This window comes from Tachyglossus aculeatus, chromosome 18 (assembly GCF_015852505.1).
Source record: "Tachyglossus aculeatus isolate mTacAcu1 chromosome 18, mTacAcu1.pri, whole genome shotgun sequence".
NCBI classification, from domain to species: domain Eukaryota; kingdom Metazoa; phylum Chordata; class Mammalia; order Monotremata; family Tachyglossidae; genus Tachyglossus; species Tachyglossus aculeatus.
The window spans coordinates 28298122-28323001 of NC_052083.1; the positions used below are offsets into that span (position 1 = coordinate 28298122).

The 24880-nt window shown below is 45.6% G+C and overlaps 1 protein-coding gene across 1 annotated transcript in view; it reads right to left on the reverse strand.

Moving 5' to 3' along the window:
• Positions 1 to 5767: 5767 nt before the first annotated feature.
• BCOR (BCL6 corepressor) overlaps positions 5768 to 24880 on the reverse strand; it is a 72678-nt gene continuing 53565 nt past the window's right edge. The window contains 5 exon segments of the mRNA XM_038759975.1: positions 5768 to 6953; positions 7863 to 8046; positions 8384 to 8461; positions 9881 to 10026; positions 17664 to 17830. Of these exon segments, the coding sequence (XP_038615903.1) occupies positions 6659 to 6953; positions 7863 to 8046; positions 8384 to 8461; positions 9881 to 10026; positions 17664 to 17830 (870 nt within the window). The 3' untranslated portion in view covers positions 5768 to 6658.

Below are 24880 nucleotides of genomic sequence, written 5' to 3' on the forward strand. Positions count from 1 at the left end.
CTCCCCCTTCTAGGCTGTGAGCCCGTTGTTGGGTAGGGACCGGCTCTATGTGTTGCTGACTTCCCCAGCACTTAGTACAATGCTCTGCACACAGTAAGCGCTCAATAAATACTATTGAATGAAGGAAAGTAAACAGGCATCAATATAAATAGAATTATATATACATATCAAAACAAGACATTAAATATAAATAGAATTATAGATATGTACATACATAAAGTACTGTGGGGCAGTGGGGTAGAGCAAAGGGAGCTAGTCGGGGCTAACCGGCAGGGAGGTGGAACTGAATAAAAGAGGGACTTAGTCCCGGAGGTAACAAGTACTCCTCTTCCACTCCATCCTGGTTGGTAAGTTTCATTCCTCTCAGTAACCTACTCACTGAGCCTCATTCTTGTCTCTCCCTGCCCACAAGGAGCTTAGACTGTAACAGGAGGCAAACAGAGTGCTATTTAGGACTAGAGAGCTCCCAATAAATAAACCAAGGAGACTGCAGCAGTAGCATATCCAATAACAGAACCCAAATTCCTGTCTTACACTCCTGCAGTGTTTTCCCAAAGCTCAGTCCCAAGCCGGGGAGAAGGGTGTCCTGTGTTCACCTCAAGAAAACTCCGGCCTCTTTAATGAAAAGGGGAATTCCGATCAACTGACCAAGATCCGTCTGGGTGCCTGCAGGTATTTGATGTAACCACTCAAGTTGAAATTTATTAAATTAATTAGCCATGTCAGCAGTCATTATATTCACCCCGAGGGGGGGAGTAGTTATTGAAGGAGAAAACTGAAAAACCCAAACCCTGACTGTTAGGCGAGTGGCAATTTTGGGGCGTTTCAGGGACTTCCGCTTGCTGTTTCCGCTGGGATTTCCAATCCTGTTTCCAGGAAGGGAGCTGGGAGAGTAGAGAGGAGCCCCAGGTTAACAGATGTTTTAACCCTTTCTGAGCATTGGCCAGTTGCCATAAGATTTAGTGGTTAGAGGAAAGATGATCTTGGAATAGAGAGAGTCTATTAAATGCTTCCTTTTTTTTCCCTTTAAGGTGTTTGTTAACCACTTACTATGTGCCAGGCACTGTCCTAAGCACTGAGGTAGATACAAACTAATCAGATTGGACATGGACCAAGTTCCACATGGAGCTCACTGTCTCAGTCCCCATTTTACAGATGAGAGAACTGAGGCACTGAGAAGAGATGTAACTTACCTGAGGTCACACAGCATACAAGTGGCAGAGCTGGAATTACAACCCAGGTCCTTCTGACTCCCAGGCCCGGGATCTATCCACTAGGCCATGCTGCTTCTTTAGTAGTTCCCCTGGGCAGGTTATTTTCAGGTGCAGCATGGAGATTTGGAAGCCTGTTGATTTTGCAGGCCCTCAGTGTATATGGGATTTCATTTCAGAACCATGCATCTTGCCAGTGTCTTCAGGTACTTACAACTGACACCAAAAACGATCTGGCTGTAAAAGAAAATTATTTAAGAGTTCCCTTAGCATGAGAAACGTAGCTTTATATTTGCAGGGGGAAATAAAAAAAATAATAATAATGGTATTTACTGAGTGCTTACTATGTGCAGAGCACTGTACTAAGCGTTTGGGAGAGTACAATAGAATTAGCAGAAATGTTCCCTGCCTGTAACGAGCTTACAGTCTAGAGGAGGAGACAGACAATATGAATAAATAAGTAGTTTATAATAAATAATTTCCCCTTTCGGGGTCGCACCTGGAGAGTTTCCAGTACTCTACCAGTCTCAACTATGGGAGGGAGAGTCAAGCAGAGGCAGATCCATCCCATCCGTGGCTTGTGCAGTGGCTAGCAAGTGGAAGGCAATCCGCTACAAGTCAAAACTCAAGTCAGCTGGGCAGCAGCGGCACGGGAGAGATTCAAGGGCAGAGTCTCAAATTTTCTGCAAGGAAGAGGACAATGGTAAACCACTTCCGTATTTTTACCAAGAAAACTCTCTGGATCCACTCCCAGAATGATTGCAAATGGAGGTGGGGCGTTCTGGGAGAGATGTGTCCATGGCGTCACTATGGGTCAGAGACGACTCGACAACATAAGACAGGACAATATGTAATTTAAAGATATGTACATAAGTGCAGTGGGGTTGGGGCAAACATTCATTGTCCAAAGGTCACAGATCCAAGTGCACTGATGACGCAGAAGGGAGGAGTCAGGGAAAAGAGGGCTTAATCGGAGGCCTCTTGGAAAAGATGTGACCTTAATAATGCTGTGAAGGTGGATTAATAATTGTTAAGCACCTCCTCAGCACCTCTGAAGATAAGCACTGGGGTAGAAGCAAAATAATCAGGTTGGAAAAAATCCCTGTAGGAGGGAGAACAGACAATAAATCTCCATTTTACAGATGAGGGAACTGAAGCTCAGAGAAGTGAAGTGAGTTTGCCTAAAGGTCTCACAAAGCAGACAAGTCGTGGAACTGGGATTTGAACCCAGGTTTTCTGACGCCCGGGCTCTTTCCATTAGGACATTTTGCTCTAGGTTCTGGCTTTGAAAAACATCATCCATCTCTTCATCAATACAGTGTTTTAAGCAAGAAAAAAAAATTTTCACTGCTCAGCAGTAAGTAGAACAATTCTTAGAATAAATAGAATGGATTTGTTCTGTTCCTTTAGCTTCTTTTAAATACGTGTTGGATATGCAATTGAGGTAAATGGAAGTGAAAATGGTATGAAGGTAAAATGTAAAATATAAGTCCATTGGAGGTTGCATGGATAAATGTATTCCACAATTATTCCAAAATCTTCATTCTCACAGGCAGAAACTTCAACCTCTTCTATCAAATCTTGAACCAGAGCTGCTAATAAGAGGTAAAGTCAACAAATGTGCTTTTTTTTCCCCCCTGTGCTCTACCCACTAAATGGATCTAGCCTGGAAGCTCACTGTGGCCAAGGAATGTGGCCACTACCTCTGTTGTCCTATAGTCTCCCATGTGCTTAGTACAGTGCTCTGCTCATGGTAAGCTCTCAATAAATATGATCAGTGGAGAAGTCCAAAAGTGATCATCGGCGCTGAGAGGCACACATTAAGCTTTAACATTGACAGAATTTCATTGACAGAATTTCACTAGTAGTAATGGTGTTCACTGAGCACTTAGTCTGTGCCAAGCACATCAGTAGTAGTAGTAGAAGTAGCATTTATTGAGTGCCCACTTGGTGCAGTGCACTGCATTAGGTGCTTAGGAAGTATGGAGTGAGCAGCCATCTGTATATGAGTGCTAAGGAGGAGCAGCATGGCTCAGTGAAAACAGCACGGGCTTTGGAGTCAGTGGTCATGGGTTCAAATCCTCGCTCCGCCAATTGTCAGCTGTGCGACTTTGGGCAAGTCACTTAACTTCTCTGTGCCTCAGTTACCTCATCTGTAAAACGGGGATTAAGACTGTGAGCCCCCTGTGGGACAACCTGATCACCTTGTAACCTCCCCAGTGCTTAGAACAGTGCTTTGCACATAGTAAGCGCTTAATAAATGCCATCATCATTATTATTATTATCATTATTATTATTATTATGTAAGAAAGTGCCTAAGTGCTAAACTCTGGGGTAATTACAAGGAAATTGGAGAAGCAGCATGGCCTAGTGAAAAGAGCATGGGCCTGGGAGTCAGACCACCTGGGTTTTAATCTTGACACTGACAACTGCTTGCTGGATGATCTTGGGCAAGTCACTTAACTTCTCTGTGGCTCAGTTCTCCTGTTTTCCCTCCTCAGACCGTGATCCCCATGCAGGATAAGGATTGTGTCCAACCTAATTAACTACTCCAGCACTCAGAACAATGTTGGACACTAGTAAGCGCTTTACAAATACCATTAAAAAAAAAAACAGTTTATGACTGGTCCCTGTCCCATCCCTGCCCCGCCCACACAGTCAGTCAATCGTATCTATTTCGCGCTTACTGTACCAAGTGCTTGGGAGAGCGCTTTACAACAGATTTCCCTGCCCACCTGGAGATTACGGTCTAGAGGACACACTCCAACTGGGAGTAAACAGACCTGCAGAACTCTCACAGGACAAGAATAAATAACAAAAATCAACAATCTTCACTAATAAACAGATGCCACCATAAATGGGACATGTGCCACCAGTAATCATTGCTGCCTTCTGAGCATACAGAAGTCAGGATCTGACAAAAACCTCTTTTTCCCTACTAGCCCTCTCCCTTCTGTGTCCCCGGAGTATTGGGATCATCCCCTGTAAGCACTTCGATAGTCCACCCCGCCCTCATCTTCCCAGTACTTATGAACATATCCTTATGTCCTACCATTTCCCCTCTCTGTAATTTATTTTAAGGTACGTGTTCCACTCTAGATGGCAAGTTCCTTGTGGGCAGGGATTGGGTCTTACCAACTCTATTTTATTGTACTCTCTCAAGTGCTTAGTAGTAGTCTGCACTTAAAAGTGCCCAAGGACAAGAACAGCATGGCCTAGTGGATAGAGCACGGGCTTGGGAGTCAGAAGGACCTGGGTTTTGATCCTGGCTCCCTCACTTGTCTGCTCCGTGGCCTGGGCAAGTCACTTCAATTCTGGGCCTCAGTTACCTCATTGGTGAAATGGGGTTTAAGACTGTGAATCCCATATGGGAGGTGGACTTTGGCAACCTGATTAGCTTGTATCTACCCCAGCACTTAGTACAGTGCCTGGCAAATAGTAAGTGCTTAACAAATACCATAAAAAAAATCCCAAAACATTAATTTATTTCCCTTGCCAGTTTCCCCAGTTACAGTTCTGAGTATCCATATTCAGTTTTTGGTATACCCCTCCTATCTAGACTGTAAGCTCATTGTGGGCAGGAAACTTATCTACCAACTCTGTTGTACCGTATTCTCCCAAGCACTTAGTACAGTGCTCTACACACATTAAGTGCTCAGTAAATACCACTGGATGACTGATTGACTGGAATAGATTTCCTTCTCTCCTCTCATTGTCTAAGGAAGTTCCAGGTTTTGAAAGATCCTACTACAATCAAGTGTCTGAACTTGAAACATCTAACTCTTCCTTACTCCCATTAGAAAGGTTATTCTTAGTAGCCAAAGACCCTCATGGAGTCATCATGAGCCCTTATGATCTTCCCTAGACATTGCTAGTTCCTCCCCAAAACTCTCATCCCCTAATTGCAGCTTATACTTCCAGGTGGTGTTGGCTCCCATATTATTATTATTATTTTTAATGGTAGTTGTTAAATGCTTACTATGCGCCAGGTACCGTACTAAATGCTGGGATAGATACAAAATAGGTTAGACACAGTCCCTGGATGGGATCTCAAGGCCCTGAAGTTTTCACCCATCATTCTCGATGGGAGATTCCAGACTGAAATTTCTTCCCACCACCTTTAGCCTTCCCCAGTTAATTTCCAAGACCCCGAACGATAGCAACCCACGAGCCACTGCAAGACCTTAGAATAAATTTATTTACACCAACCTCAAGACTAATTCTGCTGCCACTGTTGGTGGATATTTTCATTGGCCTTCCCCGCTGGATGAAACTGTGAAGACAGACAAGGAATGGGCCTTGTTATTCAATCAACCAATGGTTTTTATTGAGCGCTTACTGTGTACAGAACACAGTCCTAAGCACTACAGTACAGCTGGTAGATGCAATCAACACCCACGAGCTTATAGCTGACCTTCCTGAGGGCTTAGTATACAGAGTACTACCCTCAGTGGGCATTCAATAAATACCATCACTAAAAAAACTGAAGAAAACTAAAGAAATTCAGTTGGCTTTAGGAACACGTCAGACACAAGTTCTTCAATGTTCTTGTTTTCTCAACAGTTTTATTGCCTTTTAAGAAAATTTTTGTAAAATATAAATACAAAGGCAGAAGAATTTACTTACAAAGTTAAAACACAGATTTCAAACATAAACACACAATTCAGAAAATTTTAGTTTATGTACATTTTCAAGCAACCTCGACATATTATGTTAGTTCTTCAATATTTTACAAGGTACAGAAAAAATAGTTCAAAGTCTTCTTTAAATAAGAGCATAAAATGTTTAAACATATATAAACAATCCGGTCTGATGTGTGAAAACTAATTTCACAGCTTTTAAATTAGGATATAAAAGTTCATACAATTAGTTGCTGTGTATGGATATGGTTTTAATTTATTTTACAAACTATTGGATCATATCCAATAACATTTACCTGGCCAAAGCAGGTAATTCTGTAAACAAAACATAAAAATAATATCATGAAGTGCCTTACCAAATTCAGTCTCCCAAACAAGTCACATGACTTTGATCACATCGCCTATAAAAAATTATGTTCTGTGTCATCAGTGCTTTGTATGAAACAAAGTCAATGTGTGGGTTCTTTAAAAAACAAAAACAAAACTCACACACACACATACACACACACACACACACAAACAAAAAACAAGTGTTCCAAGTAAAAACAAACTTATTCCAAAGCGAGTGTGCATTTTAAAAGTAAAGAAACATTATATAACAATTTCTCATAAAAACCGATTAAAGTTTTCTTTTAAAAATTCTTCCAGAGTCCTTCCGACTGGAATTCGGTTCTCTTATATAAACGAAAGCTATTTTCATATTTTAATAGTGTCCTTTCTTTACAGAAACAAATCGAAATATAACACATATACATCAAGTAAAAGATGAACATCACGCTGAGCTGTACATTAAGTAACGGGACGGTTTCACCAGTGGATTTCGGAGAGAAGGTCTTCGGCGGGATGCCACCATTCTATCGAAGACCCCAGCAGAGCCTGGAGCTCACCCGTGAATTCCACCAAGTCCAACAGTTCTTTACTTTCCGGGTTAAAGACTTCGAGATCCTTAGGGCAAGAGAACAACTGACTCAAGGAGGTCTGCTTGTAAAACTCCGCCATCGCAATGGTGACGACTTCCACGTTGGGGAAGTTGCAGCGGAATATCCGGGGCGACGTTTTCAGTCTCTTCACCACATCTGACAGGAGGAGCCAGTTTCGGGGTCTGTGGGAGAGGACGGGACCAAACGGTCATTCAGGGAGGGGGTTGGCTGAGAAATGCGTGTCTGACGCTGTCATAGCGTACTCTCCCAACTGCTTAGCACAGCGCTCTGCACGCCGGTAGCACTCACTCTATACCACTGCTGAAACCAGGAGATGGTTTGCGATGGCCAAGTCACTTGTCTGTGGCTGATCCCCACCTCGGTGCTTATCTTAGAGTGGCTGCTGGCCAGTTTTCAAACCCTCACCCCGCACCGAGTGACTTGTCCTCCTTTACGGATGAAATAAGGTCGGGGGCTGGATCTTCTTCCCACCAATTGATCAACCCATCGATATTATTTACTGAACGTTTGCTGTGGGCAGACCACTGAACTAAGAGCTTGGGAGAGTACACTACGACAGCATGAGCCAGGATAACTGGGGTGAGCTGGGGTGAGCTGAGGGAGCTAGAATAGCTGGAGTGAGCCAGGGTGAGGCACGCCAAGAGCTCAGGGAACTGGGGTAAACTGGGGTGAGCGGAGCTGAAAAGGTTGGCAGTTAATCTACAGAAGGATAATCCATGGGCAGATAACCAAACTGTCACCATAACAACTGTGCTCCAAGACCACAAACACTCTCCAATACCACAAATACCACAGCCATCCAGGATTCACACGGAGGAAACAAGAAATTCTTTAAACCTGCCTGACACCTCCCTCCCCAGGGTCATAAACCACTCTTCAAAATACCATATCCTGAAGTCTCACAACTGTTAAGGAAATGGGGAGTAACAGGAAGAAGAAATATGGGCCAGGGACTGTATCCAACCTGATTAACGTGTACCTACCCTAGCGCTTAGCAAACGCTCAACAAACACCCCAATTACTATTGTCATTACTAGTGGCATTATTCCACCAGGAATAGCAGAACTTACCCCTGAGAAAGAGACACTTGGATATTATAACATGGCAAAAGAGGTCCATCTGAAAATTCAAACTCGAACACATCGCTTAAGCCGTCTTCGTCGTCGTCATCGACGTCGGCTTCGTCGCCATCGTCATCGTCGCCTGGGCCGGGGGGGTTGGCCAACACGTCGAATCCAGATTCATCTTTCGGATCTTGGGAAGAGTAGAGAAACAACTTCAATCAGCTGGATGGGGCCAAGCCAAATTTCTACCGAATGGTCGAAGGAGCAGGGCGGCTTAAAACGAAACCTTTTTCCTTCCCAAAGCCACTCTGCCAAAACATAAAAGCGCATCTGAGCGAGCCACTTCCCAAGCTCTGTTGGCAAGGCGCTGAAACGAAAGGTTCCCATCTACTCTCTAAACCGTAGCTCCCCATGGGTGGGGACCGTGCCTTCCGACCCTGCTTGTATGCTCCCAAGCGCTTAATATGGTGGTCTGCACGCAGTAAGTGCTCAATAAACGCCACTGATTGATGGACTGATTTACTCACCGCACACAGAGCTGCCGTAAAAGTCCCAGTGGACGCCAGGGTCATCCCCACTTCGACCCTGCAGGTCAGTTAAATATTCTGGAGAAGACAGGAAAAAGACAACGAAAAATGGATGAGAACAAAATGGCTGGCTGGTTTAGAAGGGCACCTGCCACACAGAATCATAACCAGCTCTCTCGTCACTTCCTGCTTCAGCCGCGTGCCTTGTTATAGGCTGATCAACACAGGATTCTTCTTCCCTGCTCCCCCTTGGACACATATCCTTTCCTTTTTATCTTCATCTCACCATAAAAACCTGACACCCCACCCACCGACCCACGGCACCCTATGGACGACCAGATTAACAGAATTTGAAAGCCTCAGTTTTTGATCTTGGACCTGCAAAAATAAATCATGATTTCTTGGAAAAATCTTGACCTGCCTTCTCTTCCAAGCCCAAAGAAAATTTTCAGGCAAGCTGAAAAAGGCTCTGGTTCAAAAGCAAGCTTCTGGGGGAGTAACTTAACTTCTCTGTGCCTTAATTTCCTCCCTTGTAAAATGGGAATTAAATACACGTTCACCTTCTCCCTTGGACTCAGGATGGGCCAGGGACTGTGTCCAACTTTATCATGTATCTACCCTGGCACTCAGTTCAGTGCTTGGCACAGAGCAGGTGTTTAACAAATACCATTACCATCATCATCACCGCCTCAACACAATGAAAACGTTTCAAATTGTTATCAGGAGTCAGTGTTCAACTGCCACATTGTCCCACGTGAGGTAAACGGAAAAGGATTTCAGTGTGTGTTTCACTACACCTGAGACCTCCTTTCGTAAATTGCTCCTATTCCTATTTATTGGCCCAAAAGCCTTTAGGAACCAAACCAGCAACGACCCGATTCTGCTTTTTCCCCGCGGAAACGCTGACACTCTCTACTGCTGATCATGCCTCAGCAGACCCAAGGGATAAAGGTGACCAGACCCGTCAGGAAATACAACAAACCATTATGTGAAAATCTGAGACACCAGCTGCGGTATTTTCGACAAAAAGCGACAGCTTGAAGGTAAAATTTTGCATGTGCTAAAACTGCATCATCCAGAGGGGAGCAGATTGGACCATGGCCTCTCTTTCTATGCCAAGGAGCTTGGACCTTGGTGTTCTGGTGGATCTCTGATTCCTTTGCTTACCAGGTAGACTGAATTCATAAAGAAAGTGATGTCAGGACCCAGGGCCGAGTCCTTAACATGGGCCTCCTGACTGACCAAAGATTCCTCCCAAGGATCCCTGCTCTCTCACACCCACTCCCTCCCCTCCAGCCAACAGCTAGACACACTATTGTGGATTCCTGGACTTTGATGAAAGAACCACCATAAACGTCTGTTGTATCCCTGCCTTCCTATACCACAGAACACTTTTCAACCTTAAAAAACTCACTCCCGTCTCCCGCCCGACACACGAACATCACGTAATCGTAGTCTATCATTTTGGATTGGGATCTTGCAGTTACAGTCACCCACCTGTTAGGAATATTTCCATGAGTTCGCTGTGTGTCATTTTCACGATGGTTCTTCCTGAGTATGTAGCAAGTGTTGGATCAGCACCATAAGAGAGAAGTAAGCGGACAATTTCCAGATGATCGTTTTCTACGGCATCATGGACAGGCCTGAGAAAGAGAAGTTAACGGCATTCAACTCAAGGACACAATGCATACTCATCAAGCTTCCCAACTGCTGCTGCCATTTTGCTCCCCCCTTGGGACTTGCAGAGTAAAACACACACACACCCACACACACCACCACCACCCCCATCCCCCAGAAAAAGGGACTCACAACTGGAATTGATAATGGGCAATTCTGTCCTTATTTTTTTTTTATGGTATTTGTTAAGCACTTACTACATTCCAGGCACTCCTCTAAGCACTAGAGTAGATATAGGTAATCAGGTTGGAAACGGTCCGTGTCCCACATGGGGCTCACAGTATCAGTACCCATGTCCCAGAAGAGGTAACAGAGGCACAGAGAAGTGACTTGCCCAAGGTCACAAAGCAGACAAGTAGCAGAACTGGGATTAGAACCCAGGTCCTTCTGACTCCCAGGCCTGTGGTCTATCCACTAGGCCACACTGCTTCTCAAAAATTATTATTGTCCTTGAAAAATAACTAAGGGCTCAGCATCCATTTCATTGATAACTTCAAAAATGGAAGTTTATCTAAAAAATCAATCTCTTCCCCCAAAAAATGTATTCACGCTAGGGTTAAGAATTGAGGACAAGGGTTAGGAATGGGCTTTGATAATTAGCTGGATCAACATTTGGCATGTTGATGATGTAACACTTGATGACTGAATATGTTGACGCTGAAACTATTGGTTTCCTGGCAGTCAATAATTTGTTACACATGTGAACGAATGGAAAAAGAACCACCACCTAAATGCAGTAGCAGTGAGAACCTCATTTTCACGAGCGGAAACAAAGGCACAATTGCCATACTTGGATGTGAGAAACATATCTGACTGACTCAAGCACCCCTTATAACCTTAATTTGGGGGGAGGGGGAGGGGGTCACCCAAACTCTTTATCATTTCAAGGTTTCCCCTGGAGCGGCCAATTTTACAGACTTAGGAGGCATCTACTTAACAGGACGACAGACCGGTCCAGACACTGCTTGGTCCGGACACGTAACCCTTTTTCCAAAAGAGACAAGTGGCGTTTTCAAAGAGGTTGTGGAAATCCTCTAGGCGCCAATCATGGCAAATCTCTCCTGGGAGCCCTCCCTGAGGCGGGCCCCGAGCCTGAGGGCATGAGTCGGGGGATACAGCACCAGCCCAGTGAACACCCAGATCATAATTAATTCTAAGACGCCAAAAGGGCCTGGAGGAAGGAGCAAGATGGTCACCAAACCCTTAGGCCTCCAACCTAATGAACCACAAAGATGAAATCAGGTCTGGGTGTCATGTCCACCTGGTTCTCTTGGGAAATGTCACCTTCCTCAAGACCCAAAGGTAAAAAAATGAATGGACAGGAAAGAGAAACAGACTAAGCATTCCCCCGGAGTACTCAGTGCCTCAGTGCGTAGTGCAGTGCCTGGCATATAGTAAGCACTTAACAAATACCATTGTTGCTACTCGGGAGGGAAGATTTGAGAATCCACGGAAGGTGAGTAGAAGCTTGTCTCTAGACTCTAAACTCTGTTGTGGACGGGGAATGTGTCTGTTATAATGTACTCTCCCAAGTGCATAGTACAGTGCTTTGCACACAGTACGCACTCAATAAATTTGATTGAATGAATCGAATGGGGGAACCCAAGAAATGGTGTGTTGTATGCCTGGAGTCTCCAAAATTATTTCTCTGGCTCCATTTTTTAAGAACAGAATGGCTCGTCTCATGAAGCTTACTGCCAGTGTAGCCCCATTAGTAATAATTCAGGCATTCAATCGTATTTATTGAGTGCTTACCTTGTGCAGAGCACTGAAATCACAATCATCCAAAAAATAACATCATCAGCCCCCCCAATCAGTAGTATTTATTGAGTGCAGAGTACTACACTAAGCTCTTGGAAAGCAGGGTGGCCTGTTGGCTAGAGACAGGCCTGGGAGTCAGAAGGACCTGAGTTCCAATCCCAGCTCTACCACTTGTCTGCTGGGTGACCTTGGGCAAGTCACTTCACTTCTCTGGGCCTGAGTTCCCTCATCTGTCAAATGAGGATTAAGTCTGTGAGCCCCGTGTGGGACGGGGACTGTATCCACCCCAATTATCTTGTGTCTACCCCAGTGCTTAGTACAGTGCCTGACACATAGTAAGCACTTAACAAATACGATTAATTGTTATTATTATCAAGAAATACAATTTGAAAAAAAAAATGCCTGTGACAGTGAGTGTGTGTGTGCATCCTCCTTACTGAAAGATAAAAGCCATTTCAAACCATCAGACTTCTTTAAGCATAGCCTGTACTATTATTTATAGGGGGTTCTGTGGAAGAATTGATTTTTACGACTCTTAGCTGCTCTATGTTCTACCTCCTAGAAGCTAATGCTGTTCTGACCCCTTTCCAAACAATTTCTGATTAGCCAGTAATTCAGGAAAGGGGTTTTACATTTACTCCCAGTTGGAATATGTTCCAACAATGGCCTTGTAGTTCGGAGGACCCTCTTGGCAAACAGGAGTGTCATGTTTCTTCACATCCAGAAACGTATTTATCTCACGGGACGGTTAACTTTTTGTGTTTTTTAATTTATGCTCCCAACATTTTGGTTTTATTTGATGGTTTGGGGTGTGAATTAGAATCTTTTAAAGCCGATTTCTACCTTCAATGATAGGACAGGTTTCCAACGAAAACATTTGCAGGAAAAAAGCTTTCCCCCCTCCTTCCCTCCCTCTTCCTTCCTCTCTTCCCTTCCTTGGCTCAAGGAACGGGCACCTATAAGAAGCAGCGTGGCCTAATGGAAAGAGCGTAGTCCTGGTTTCTAATCCCAGCTCCCACCACTTTCCTGCCAGGTGACTTCGAGAAGGTTATCTAGCACCTCTGAGGTTCGGTTTCCTCTTCTGTAAAATGGGAGTTCAGTGCCTGTTCTCCCTCCCTCTTAGACTGTGAACCCCAAGCAGGACACTTGTCTGACCTGAATCTCTTGTATTGACCCCAGCGCTTAGTACAGTGCCTGCGTAACACTAAACCAATACCACAATTACTATTAGACAAAGGAACATCGCTGAGCAGTGTGAGAGACCGAACAACAAACTACAGGACATGCTTTCTGTGTGACATTATAAAGGGATTAAGGTAACTTTCCCATTGGATATCTAGCCACAGGGCACCAAACCTCGCAGCTCCTAGGCACCATGAAAAATCTGCTACTTGAGCATCAGACGGTACAAAAAGGGAAAAAAAACTTCCTCCTCAGCCATAAAACTCTGCACAGTGTGACACTTTAACCTCTGGAAAACCGCATGGTTCCCTGGGGCTAAAAGCCCCCAGACGGTGTGTGTGACTAGGCCATTTCTGAAGGTCCAGCCCTCTGGCCTCAGCTGGCTACCTCCTCAGCCAGCCCCTGAACTGGCAGGCAGGGGTGGGAAATAAGTCAAGCTGTCTCCGCATCGGGTCTGTTTACTACTTCTGAACAGCTTTCTTTTCGGACGTGAGAGTGCATGAGAAAAACCAAGCTCCGGGAAGATGGCCATGTTTTCGTACCCAAATGCCGGAAGGAGAATGGAGTGAGCAGTGAGGTGATCTGTGCTATGGCCTCGTTTGCTTGAAATCTCAGAACGCACAGTTCAGAGTCCGGCAACCAATTTGCCCCTCTGGGCTGGCTTTTTCTCCAGCTGGAGCAGAGGGAAAATGGTCAGAGGCAAAAAGTTCCCATCTGGAAGCTAATTCGATAAATGAGGATGAAAAGGTGAGTCCCCCCTCCGGCACTTTGGGACATACCACGGCCTGGTGGTCAGAGGAGCAGGGTTCTAATCCCGGCTCTGAAACTGGTCTGCTGTGTGACCATGAGCAAGTCATTCAACTTCTCTGTGACTCAATTACCTCATCTGTAAAATGGGGATTAAGACTGTGAGCCCTATGTGAGACAGGATTATCATGTATCTATCCCAATGCTTAGCACAGTACCGGGCACATAGTTTGTGCTTAAAAAATACCATTTAAAAAAAAGGGAAAGACCAACCCCCCGCCCCAGTAGATACCAGTCACATAATCCTTTGCAACATGGCTTTGGTGGCCAGTGACCCCTCAGATTCACCTGAAGACCAAACCCACAGGCAGAATGGAAGCCATCACCCTGTGTGCTGTTGATACCTAGAATCACCCCCTCCCCGAAAGTGTGGTCATCAGGAAGCCCATATAGCAACATACCCTGACCCACATACATCAGATCTCTGGACATTTGCAAATTTAAAATTTTGATCAGCCTGTCGGTCATTCTTTTTTCTCTCCTCTACTCCTTTCCACCGGTCCTTCTCAGAGACCCAGATCCCCGACTCCAGCATTGAGGCGGAACTGAGAAGAGGCATGGCCTAATGCCAAGAGCATGGGGCTGGGAGTCAGAGGATGTGGATTCTAATACTGGCTCCAGCACTTATCTGCTGTGTGACCTTGGGCAAGTCACTTCACTTCTCTATGCCTCAGTTACCTCATCTGGAAAATGGGGATTAAGACTAAGCCCCACTTGGGTCAGGGACTGTGTCCAACCTGGTCACCTTGTATCTTTCCCAGTGCTTAGAACAGTGCTTGGCACATAGTGAGCACTTAACAAATACCAAAATTATTATTATATCATCATCTAAGGGAAATGGAAAGAACCACCGTAAATGTTTAGCTGGGATATAGTTGGGAGTCCCCCGATCCAGGAAAAGCAATAAAAATAGCCGCCAGTTAAGGCCCATATATTGTTTAGCGTCTGATAAGTGCTCTAAAGGCAGGAGAACGGAAGCAAGGAATTGAAGATCTCGGAGGAAGGGTGCAGTACACAATCCCTTTCCCTGACCCCTTTTCTTCCACGGGGCCGGAGGAGCCAACCAGATAACAAAAAAGATTCCTGGGTAGTGATGGTATTTGTTGAGCACTTAGTATGTGTCATGCACTGTTCTAAGTGCTGAGGTAGGTACAAGCTACTCAAATTGGACACCGTCCCGGTCCTACTTGGGGCTCACAGTCTTAATCCCCATTTTACAGATGAGGGAACTGAGACCCAGAGAAGTAATGTGACTTGTTCAAGGTTGCACAGCACTGGTGAAGTTGGGTTTAGAACCCAGGTCCTTCTGACCAGACAGAGGCATTTCCTTGTACGGTTTTGACTTGGATTTGAACTCTGGGGGCAAGACCAGCTCAGACCCCTACGGTCTCCGCTTCCAGCTAGTCAAACCGCAGCACCTGCCTTTGCCCAAGAGAGAGTCGAAGGAGTGGCCCGTCTGTATCTTCCCCAGCTGAAACTGGCCAGCATCATTCACAGTGAGGCTCAATCGCTCCTGAAAAAGTTGTACGACTGCCCAGGCCTCCCTTTCCCGGCTCTGTCACTTGTCTGCTGTGTGGCCTTGGGCAAATCATTTCACTTCTCTGTGCCTCAGTTATCTCATTTGTAAAATGGGGATTAAGACTGTGAGCCCTATGCGGGGCAGGGACTGTGTCCAACCCAATTTGCTTGTCTCCATCCCAGCACTAAGTACACTGCTTGGCCCCTAGTAAATACTTAACAAATGCCGTGATTATTGCTTCCCTGGAAATTTCCAGCTCCTGATTGGTGGGTCTCTGAGGTCCCTCAGCAACTACACACACTGCCATGCACACGTGATGCGTTTGTTTTTTTTAATGGTATTAAGTGCTTACTATCTGCCAGGCACTGTGCTAATCACTGGGGTAGAGATAAGCTCATCTGGTTGAACACAGTCCGTGCCCCACATGGGGCTATCAGTCTTCATCAATATTTGACAGATGAGGGAACTGAGGCACAGAAGTGAAGTGACTCACAGAAGGTCACGCAACAGACAAGTGGTGGAGCCAGGATTAGGACACAGGTCCTTTTGACTCCTAGGCCCACAGCTAGGCCACACGGCTTCTCATTGCTTTGCATTGTATACGTATGAATGTCTGTGCAAAACCCACAGGTGCTAAAAAAATAACCAACCCAAAACCTCAGTATCCCACCAGGACAATGTATCACATCATGCCGTGCCCAGGCAACTCTCCCACCCGGTCAGATGTGGTTGGGTATCCCTGTCTGAGGGCTGGCTGAGTCCAACCTTCCACTAAAGCTTTTAGAAATCGTGCCCCAGGGCAGAGGGAGTCAGGAGACAGGTCTCATTTGAGTGAAAAAAAAAAAACTAACTTTACTCCGACGAACCCGAGGCGTTAAAATGAGAGAGCAGCAGAAGCGAAACAGCTCTGAACCAGGAGGAACATGCTCCCATGACCTTCGACTGGCAATTCCAAAGGAACCCTTCAAAACAATGAAACTAAAATGGGGTGGGATCAGACCGCACGCTTGGAAGGCCTGTGAAAGCAGCAGGGAGTAGCCAAAAGATCTATGTGCTTCAGGAAATAAAATTCTGTAGAGAACTACATAGAAACTATTAAACTTTACAAGAGTTTTCAAAAAGGAAGACAAAGTCGGCTATCAAGCACAGTGCATTTCTCTCGGGAAGGGGAGTTGGGATGAAGATGTCCTAAATTCAGAAACCGAGCCCACTCCTTCAAGGATCCTGACTGAGTCCACCCCTAGCTCTGCCAAGTGCTCTTCGAGAGACAAACTGAGACCACAACTGGAAAGAAACTTTCCAGAAGCCCTTGACGCTTGTGTGGGATTAAAGAAAGAGGCCTCTGTGGACAAAGGCTAGCATGTTGCTCATTCTAACATTGTAAGATGAAGCAAAATGACCAGTTCAACTCGATTTGACCCAATAGACGAAGAATCCACCCAAACTGGGCTGGTTTACGGTTTTAATAAATCCCTAAATACGTTGCACATTGTTCACTCCCTTCCTGTGAAGAAACATACTTAGGAAACCTCTGAGGACTTCTTAAGTTTCCTACGCCAACCCACAAGCAAAGCGTTCGAACTTTCAGAGCCAAAGGGCAGGAGACCCAAGTAGGACCCCGACTTTTGGATAAACAAACTCCCTGTCACCACTCTCAATCCAGCACTGGTGTCCAGGTTTCAAATTCCACAGCCCAGTGGAGAGAGTGTGGGGTCCGGGAGTCAGCAGACTCGAGTTCTAATCCAGTCTCCACTGCTGGCCGGCAGTGTGACCTTGAGCAAGTCACTTAAGCCTCGGGGCTCAAATGTAAAATGAGGACAAAATGCCCATCCTCCCCTTCCCTCTGTGAGGCCGTGTGGGACAGGAGCTGTATCCAACCTGATGATCTTGTATCTACTCCAATACAGTCAATCATACTTATTGAGCATTTACTGTGTGCAGAGCACTGTACTAAGCTCTTGGGAGAGTACAATATAAAATAATAATAACAACAACGGTATTTGTTAAGCGCTTACTATGTGCCAAGCACTTTTCTAAGCATTGAGGTAGATTTAAGCTACTCAGGTTGGACATAATCCCTGACCCACATATGGCTCACATTCTTAATCCCCATTCTCCAGATGAGGTAAGTGATGCCCAGAGAAGTGAAGTGACCTTGGGTAAGTCACCCAGAAGACAAGTGGAGACCCTGGGATTAGAACCCAGGTCCTCCTCAGTCTCAGGCCTGGGCTCCATCCACTAAGCCATGCTGCTTTGCAAAAGCTCACAGGGCTTGGCACACAGTTAAGTGCTTAACCCACACCACCATGGTCCCATGGCTCTGGCGGGCCTCACCTGGTTCCGTCCTGTGCGCTACAGTTGACGTCGGCTCCGTATTCAAGGAGATGGCGCACGATGTTCAGCCAGCCTCTAGCACAGGCCTCGTGCAGGGCACAATAGCCGGCATTGTCACGGTGATTTACATCACAGACCTTGTTTTCCAAACAATACAAGACCACTTCCTGGAAAGAGAAGGGGGAAAAAAGAAAAGATCTTTACTCTTTTGTAAAAGCATGTAAAACTGGGATGGTTCCATGACAAACGTGGACCAACCGTTTGTCTTGGGAAGAACCATTGCTTATGGGATGGAGGGGTGGGGCTGCATTCAGCACATCCTCATTATTAAGTGGTAATAATAATAGTTATGGAATTCGCTAAGCACTTACTAGAGCTTACTCTGTGCCAAGCACTGTCTTAAGCATTGCGGTAGCTACCAGATAGTCAAGCCAGATATAGTTCCTGTCCCTCCTCCATTATCTATTCTCCACACCGGCTCATGTCATTCTTGCCCCTGAAAACCCTCCCTACTCTGCGTTACCAAACTATAACCCAAACTCTTCAGGATACTGAACATCTCTGTACCTTAGTTTCCTCATCTGTAAAATGTGCATGCAATACCTGTTCTCCCCCACCTTACTTAGATGCGGGACAAGACCGTGCCAGACCCGATTCTCTTGCACCTATCCCAGCGCTTGGCACATACTAAGTGCTTAACTAATAATTACTATAAGACCAGTTTTCCCTACTGTCCCACAGCCCCAAGGCTTCTTAAATGCTAACTGACTTATATAGCATTCATTTAGCTCTTGGGTTTATCATTTCTAACTGCTCTCTACCTTTGAACTACAGCATATGAGATTTGGGTATGCATGGCTTCTCCCATTACAAGCCACTGGGGTAACAGTGTGGCCTGCTGGTTAAAGCCTGGGCCTGGGCATCAGAAGGACCTGGGTTCTAATCCCAGCTCTGCCATTTGTCTGCTGTGGGACCATGGGCAAATAACTTCACTTTTCTGTGCCTCAGTTACCTCATCTGTCAAACGGGGAGTAAGACTGGGAACCTTATGTCAAACAGGGAGTAAGACTGGGAACCTTATGTGGGACATGGATCGGATCCAGCCTGATTCGCTTGTATCTTCTCTAGCGCTTAGAATAGTGCCCGGCACATAGTGAGTGCTTAACAAATACCATTTAAAAAAAAAAAAAGAAAACCAAAAACCCACAGGCTCATCGGGTTGGGCGGGGGGGGGAGTGTGCGTGCACGTGCGTCTTCTTTTCTACGTCAGCTTGTCTCCCAAGTGCCTGGTACATTGCTCTGCACACAGCAAGAGTTCTAGAAGCTCTTGAGCCCCTCCTTCCCCATGCTGAAGCAATGGAATCTTTCCTATTTACTCAGCCCCATCAAGAGACACATATATAGCAATGCAACGTACACATTTCTGGAACTAAATAAAACTATGTTTTTTTTAACCCCCCTTTTCGGATTTGCTCTGGGTAAATAGTTTGCATTGGCATCACTGTTATTAATCTTACTTCCTTGGAGTGTTAAAATATTAATATGAACCGTTCCCTGGAAGCGGAGCAGTAATTTATTCCATGTTTTATTGCCTTGATTAAGAAAGTTTTCAAACACATAGAACAATGTTTGCTGTCAGGAAACCCATTACGGTATTTTCCAACAAGTAACGCCCAGTGGAGAGCTGTCAGGTTTCTAGAACTCAGTAGGGAAGGTGTAGTGTGGACGCAGCAGTGCAACTCAGTTTACCGTCAAACCCCATGGCCACGAAGGATTGACTTACGCTCCTCGGTCCACCCCCCGTCCACCCTTGATGGTCCAGCCTCTAAGTGGACGGGCCGGATTGGAAACACTTTTTTTTTCTTTTAACGGCATTTGCTAAGTGCTTCCTATGTGCCAGGCACTGAACAAAGCCCTGGGGTAGATCCAAGCTAATCAGGTTGTCCCACAAAGGGATCACACTCTTAATCCCCATTTTGCAGTTGAGAGAACTGAGGCCCAAAGAAGTGAAATGATTTGCCCAAGGTCACACAGCCAGCAAATGGTGAAGCCAGAATTAGAACCCAGGTCCTTCTGGCTCCCAGGCCTGGGCTCTTTCCATGCTGCTTCCTGCTTGAATACACAGGTGGCCCATTCTCAGATCTGGGATCGCGTCTACCTCCTCTGTTGTCTTATCCTCTCCCAGACACTTAATCCGGTGCTCTGCTTGAGGTAAGCACTCAGTAAATACCACTGATTGAGTGACTGATCTGAGGTGGATGAAAAAATCTCTGCGGATGTTGGGACGGACCCAAAGAAGGTGGATGGGGCTGGGGGGCCGGGGGCAGGCGTGCTAACAGGGAACAGCTACTCTGTTCTGAAAGGCAAAATCGAGGAATTTCCTCTGGCCTACCCGTGAGAGGCTCTTTGACGGCTCATTCGAGCAGCCGTTCCGGAGCTAGGGAGGAAGCATAAACGCGCCGGGCGAGAAGGCGTTTATTCACTCGGTTTCCAACCTACCGGATGATCTGCAATAATCTGGGCTCTTAATAAACCCGACCTGAGAATTGGTATCTAGGATACAGCATGGAAGCTGTTCCTTTAACGGGTTCTTGCTCACCCGACAACAGTGGAAAGTGGAAAGCAGCGAGCTGATGTTTAGCCTGTGTGTTAGGGCAAGAACCCGGTCACGTGACCCTGAAATCAAGTGCTCGCTCCAACCATTTACCTCTGCTGCACAGATCAATTTACCCAGTTCCCCGTAGCCTGATGTCTTTCCAACCAAGAGCTTAATTGTTCATATTAATAATTCCGGAGGGCCAAAATTAGTTGTGAGACTACTGCCTTTGCCCGAAATTCCTAGGCCCACCCAGAGTGGTTAGCTATACTTAGCAGGTGACGGCAGATTTGAGAGTTTCTTCATATTCACCATCCCCTAACCAGAAAGTTCTGCCGAATGAGACATTTCGATTCCTCTGTTTCTTAAAGGTTGAGTTAAGGGAAATGCTGGAAGGTCTTCTGTGTTGCTCTCTTAAATGGAACGAAGGTGGGGAGTTTGCTACGCTCACAGTTCATAATCAATGCAATTTGGTACTATCGTGTTACGAATAAGGAGCGAAAATGTTAACCCAAGTGGTAATGGGGTAATAGTACTTATTGAGTCCTCTGAATTAATAATGGTCTGAGAAGAATAAATTATAACAGGTAGGGTTAAAAAATGTGTATTCTGGGGCTATTTTTTATTCGTTTTCCAAAAACGAACAAAGACAGAGCACCCGCTCATGAGTTAAAAAAAATCTATTTTTTTTTTTTTGTTGGATGCTTCCAATGCCAAGAGGCTGGAAGCAAGAATGCCATTAGCCACAAAACGTAACCATAAAGACCATAAAACCCGACATTGTTAATTAATTAAATGCCTCATTAACTTTTTCTGAAACTTGATTTATTTAATTCGTAGAAAATTTCGCCCTCACCACTAAGTGCCCAAGCATGTGGTGGCACCCGCTCTATTCAGATTCCTGAGTTCCAAACCCTCGCCACTGAAGGGAGAGGGAGGAGGGGTGAGGCACAGAGGCTATAACTCTTCCTCACTGGGACTGTTTCTGTTGCTCCTATTTGCGGGAATCTAGATGAAACAGTATCTGAACAGAGGGGGTGTGTTCGGGTTAATCTTGAGATCCAGTTATAATAATAATGTCATTTATTAAATACTTACTATATGCCAGGTGCTGTACTAAGCGCTGTATTCAGATACAAGCAAATCGGGTTGGACACAATTCCTGTCCCACATGGGGCTCAGTCTTACTCCCCATTCTATAGATGAGGCAACTGAGGCACAGAGAAGTGAAGTGATTTGCCCAAGGCCACACAACAGACATATGGCAGAGCCGGGATTTGTTACCTATTGCCTCCCTAGTTTCTTCTGCTGAACAGTAAATACTGTCAAATCAATCATATTTACTGAGCTCTTACTGTATGCAGAGCACTATACTAAGCGGAGGGAAGAGTACAGTAGAACAGTGTTGCTAGACACGTTCCCTTACCCACGATACGCTTATAGTCTAGAGGGCAGAAACTGATTAGCTGTACTGGGCTCCACTCAAACTATCACACCCCCTTATTCACTGGGTAAACCAATTGCCCTTTGATTGTAGACCTCTAGACTGTGAGCCCGCTGTTGGGTAGGGACTGTCTCTATGTGTTGCCAACTCGTACTTCCCAAGCGCTTAGTACAGTGCTCTGCACACAGTAAGTGCTCAATAAATACGATTGATTGATTGTACTCTAGATAGCCCCCATAACCTCAATCCCTACGGAGCTTCCCAAGCTCCCAACATAAATGACGCTTCAAATCAAGCCACAAAAGACCCATCGGAAAGTCGTCTTCAAACACGGAAACCCATTTTAAGGCATCCAACCAGTTCTGCTTTAAAAAACTACCTGAACCATTTTGTCGCTATACTATTACAAGCTCATTTGCATATAATGTATTTATTCTTTGTTTACTGCCAAAATGAAAATAACGTCAGGAATTAAATTCCAACTGCACAGGAAATGGGAATGTAGCAGTAAATTTAATGGCATATAAAAAAAAAATCACATCTTAAAGACATGGCCAAATAATTGAAGATCCCTCGTACGTCAGGCTCTGAACACTGTCACCTCCTGATTTCTCCTTTCTCTACTCAAACCTCCAGCCACAAACATAATGTGGAAGGGAATAGTGGGAGGTTTTTTTTGGGGGGGTGGGGATGCTGAGGAAGAGGGGGAGGGGAAAGAAGACAGAGAGAACAGAAGGACTTGGGTTCTAATTCCAGGTCCACCACTTGTCTGCGTGACCTTGGGCAAGTCAGTTCTCTGTGCCACAGTTACCTCACTGTAAAATAGGGATTAAGACTGAGAGCCCCATGAGGGGCAGGGAATGGGTCCAACCTGACAATCCTGGATCTACCCCAGTGCTTATTACAGTGCCTGGCACATAGCACGCACTTAACAAATACCACAAAAAAATAAAAATGGCATAAAAAGTCAGGTCAGGTGGCCCTATGCAGAGACAGGCCTGGACCCTTTCCTTTCCCGGGGAAGGGGGATGGAAAAGAACCCTGCCACTCGAAACAGGGCAGCAATTTTTGTTGTTGTTGTTGTTATTTGTTAAGCACTTTGTGTCAGGCATTGTACTAAGCATTGGGATAGATGAGACCATTGGGTCGGAAACAGCCCCTGTCCCATAGGGTTCACAGTCTTAATCCCCATTTTACAATTAAGGGAACTGAACCCCGGAGATGTGAAGTGACTTGCCCATGGCCACATGGCAGACCAGTGGTGGAGCCGGGATTAGATCCCAGGTCCTCTGCTTCCCAGGCTATTCTCTTGCCACACCTAGCCAAGCCAAACAGCTCCTCAAGGCAATGGAGCAGGGAAGAAAAAACCCACTCAGGGCAAACAGCCCGAGGCAGGAGAAGCATAAATCACCAAATCTGATCAGAGATTGCTCAATTTGTACAGGATCTTCATCAAATCCTTTCATCCAGTTTCCTAATTATTGAAAAGATGCACCGCTTCACCATCTAGATTCCCTTTAACTTGCACAAAAATCGTTCGAGCTAACTTTTCTGCTATCACCATATTTAATTTATCTTAGCTCAAAAAGTACTAAATTTATGTTCCTGCAAGAAAATCCCGCTTCTGGTTCCAAAGAGCCTACAGGTTTGTTTGACACACCCCTCTGACCTCCCCTTCCCCCGCAACCTACAGCCAACACTGTTTGGGAGGGAGAGGAGGCAAGGGTCCAGAGGGAGGACAGGCTGGGGGAGAGTTTTGAAAAGAAGAGAATCCCCCAAATCTAATTAATGGATTTCCTGTTCCCCAGGCCAAAATTTAGGTTTGAGGGTGGCTGTCCTCAAAGTTAACTCAGTTTCAACTTTCTACACTTACTCCACAAACTCAGAGTCCTCAAACATAAATTCTAGGCAAGGCAAACATCCGAGGGACACCCAGATCCTTACTAGGAGATTCGACGCTTTGGTTATGTTAGACAAAAATCGAGGAAAATAAAGTCATAGTTGAACAAAGGGTGAACTTCTTAAAACCCAATTTAAAAAGAGGGAGTTAGGCTTACATAGATGACAGCATGATCCTTGTACTCTCCCAAGTGCTCTGCACACACAGTAACCACAACAACGGTGGTATTTGTTAAGCGCTTACCATATGCCAAGGTGTGTGTCCTTGGGCAAGTCACTTAACTGTGCCTCGTCTGTAAAATGGATATTACGACTGTTAGCCCCAAGTGGGACAGGGACTCTGTCCAACCTAATTAACTTGGATCTACTACCAGAGGGTAGTAGTGTCCGGCACAGAATAAGCGCTTAACAAATACCATTAAAATAGTGCTGTACTAACCGCTGGGTTAGATACAAAATAGGCACCACATGGGACTCAGAGTCTAAGGAGGAGGGAGACCAGGTATTGGGGACATTTTGCAGATGAGGGAACTGTGAAGTTAAGTGACTTGGTCAAGGTCACACAAGTGGAGGCTCCGGGAGCCCTCTGCCTCCAGGGCCTGTGTTCTTTCCATGAGCCCACCCTGCTCCTCAAATGCTACTGACAATGATGGTAAGATAATGAAGATGTTCTGCTTTGAATGCAAGACAATTCAAGAGCTCAAGTAAGGCGCTTTGCTGATTTCATTTTCACCACCCAACTTCAAGGGAAGACTCGTTTAAAATTCCCTTGGGGGGGAATTGCATTGCCATTCAGATCACGGTGGGGAGGGGAGAGGTGAGGGAAAAAGGAGAAAAGAATGCCAGGCCCTCAGAAAAGTGCTTAGCACTCAGTAGGCGCTCAATAAATACAGTGATCGGCACCATTGTTTAACACAGAGCCTCAGAGCCCAAGGGCTTCAGGGTGGAGGACAGAGTGGGCTTCTTCAACACTCCCCCTTCTCACTCCTCCTGTTTTCATGTAAATGATGCAGGAAGCTGGGGAACAGGCAGGGTGGGGGGTTTGGGCAAAGGAGGAGGAGGTGGGGCGGGGAGATCCATTCCAGCTACACAGTGCTGGAGGAACACGGTGGCTGGGTCCTCAGTGTGAGTAATGACAGTTGTGGTATTCGTTAAGCCCCCCCACCCCGTCCCCCGTCCCCCTCTCCATCACCCCCCCACCCCGTCTTACCTCCTTCCCTTCCTCACAGCATCTGTATATATGTATATATGTTTGTACATATTTACTACTCTATTTAT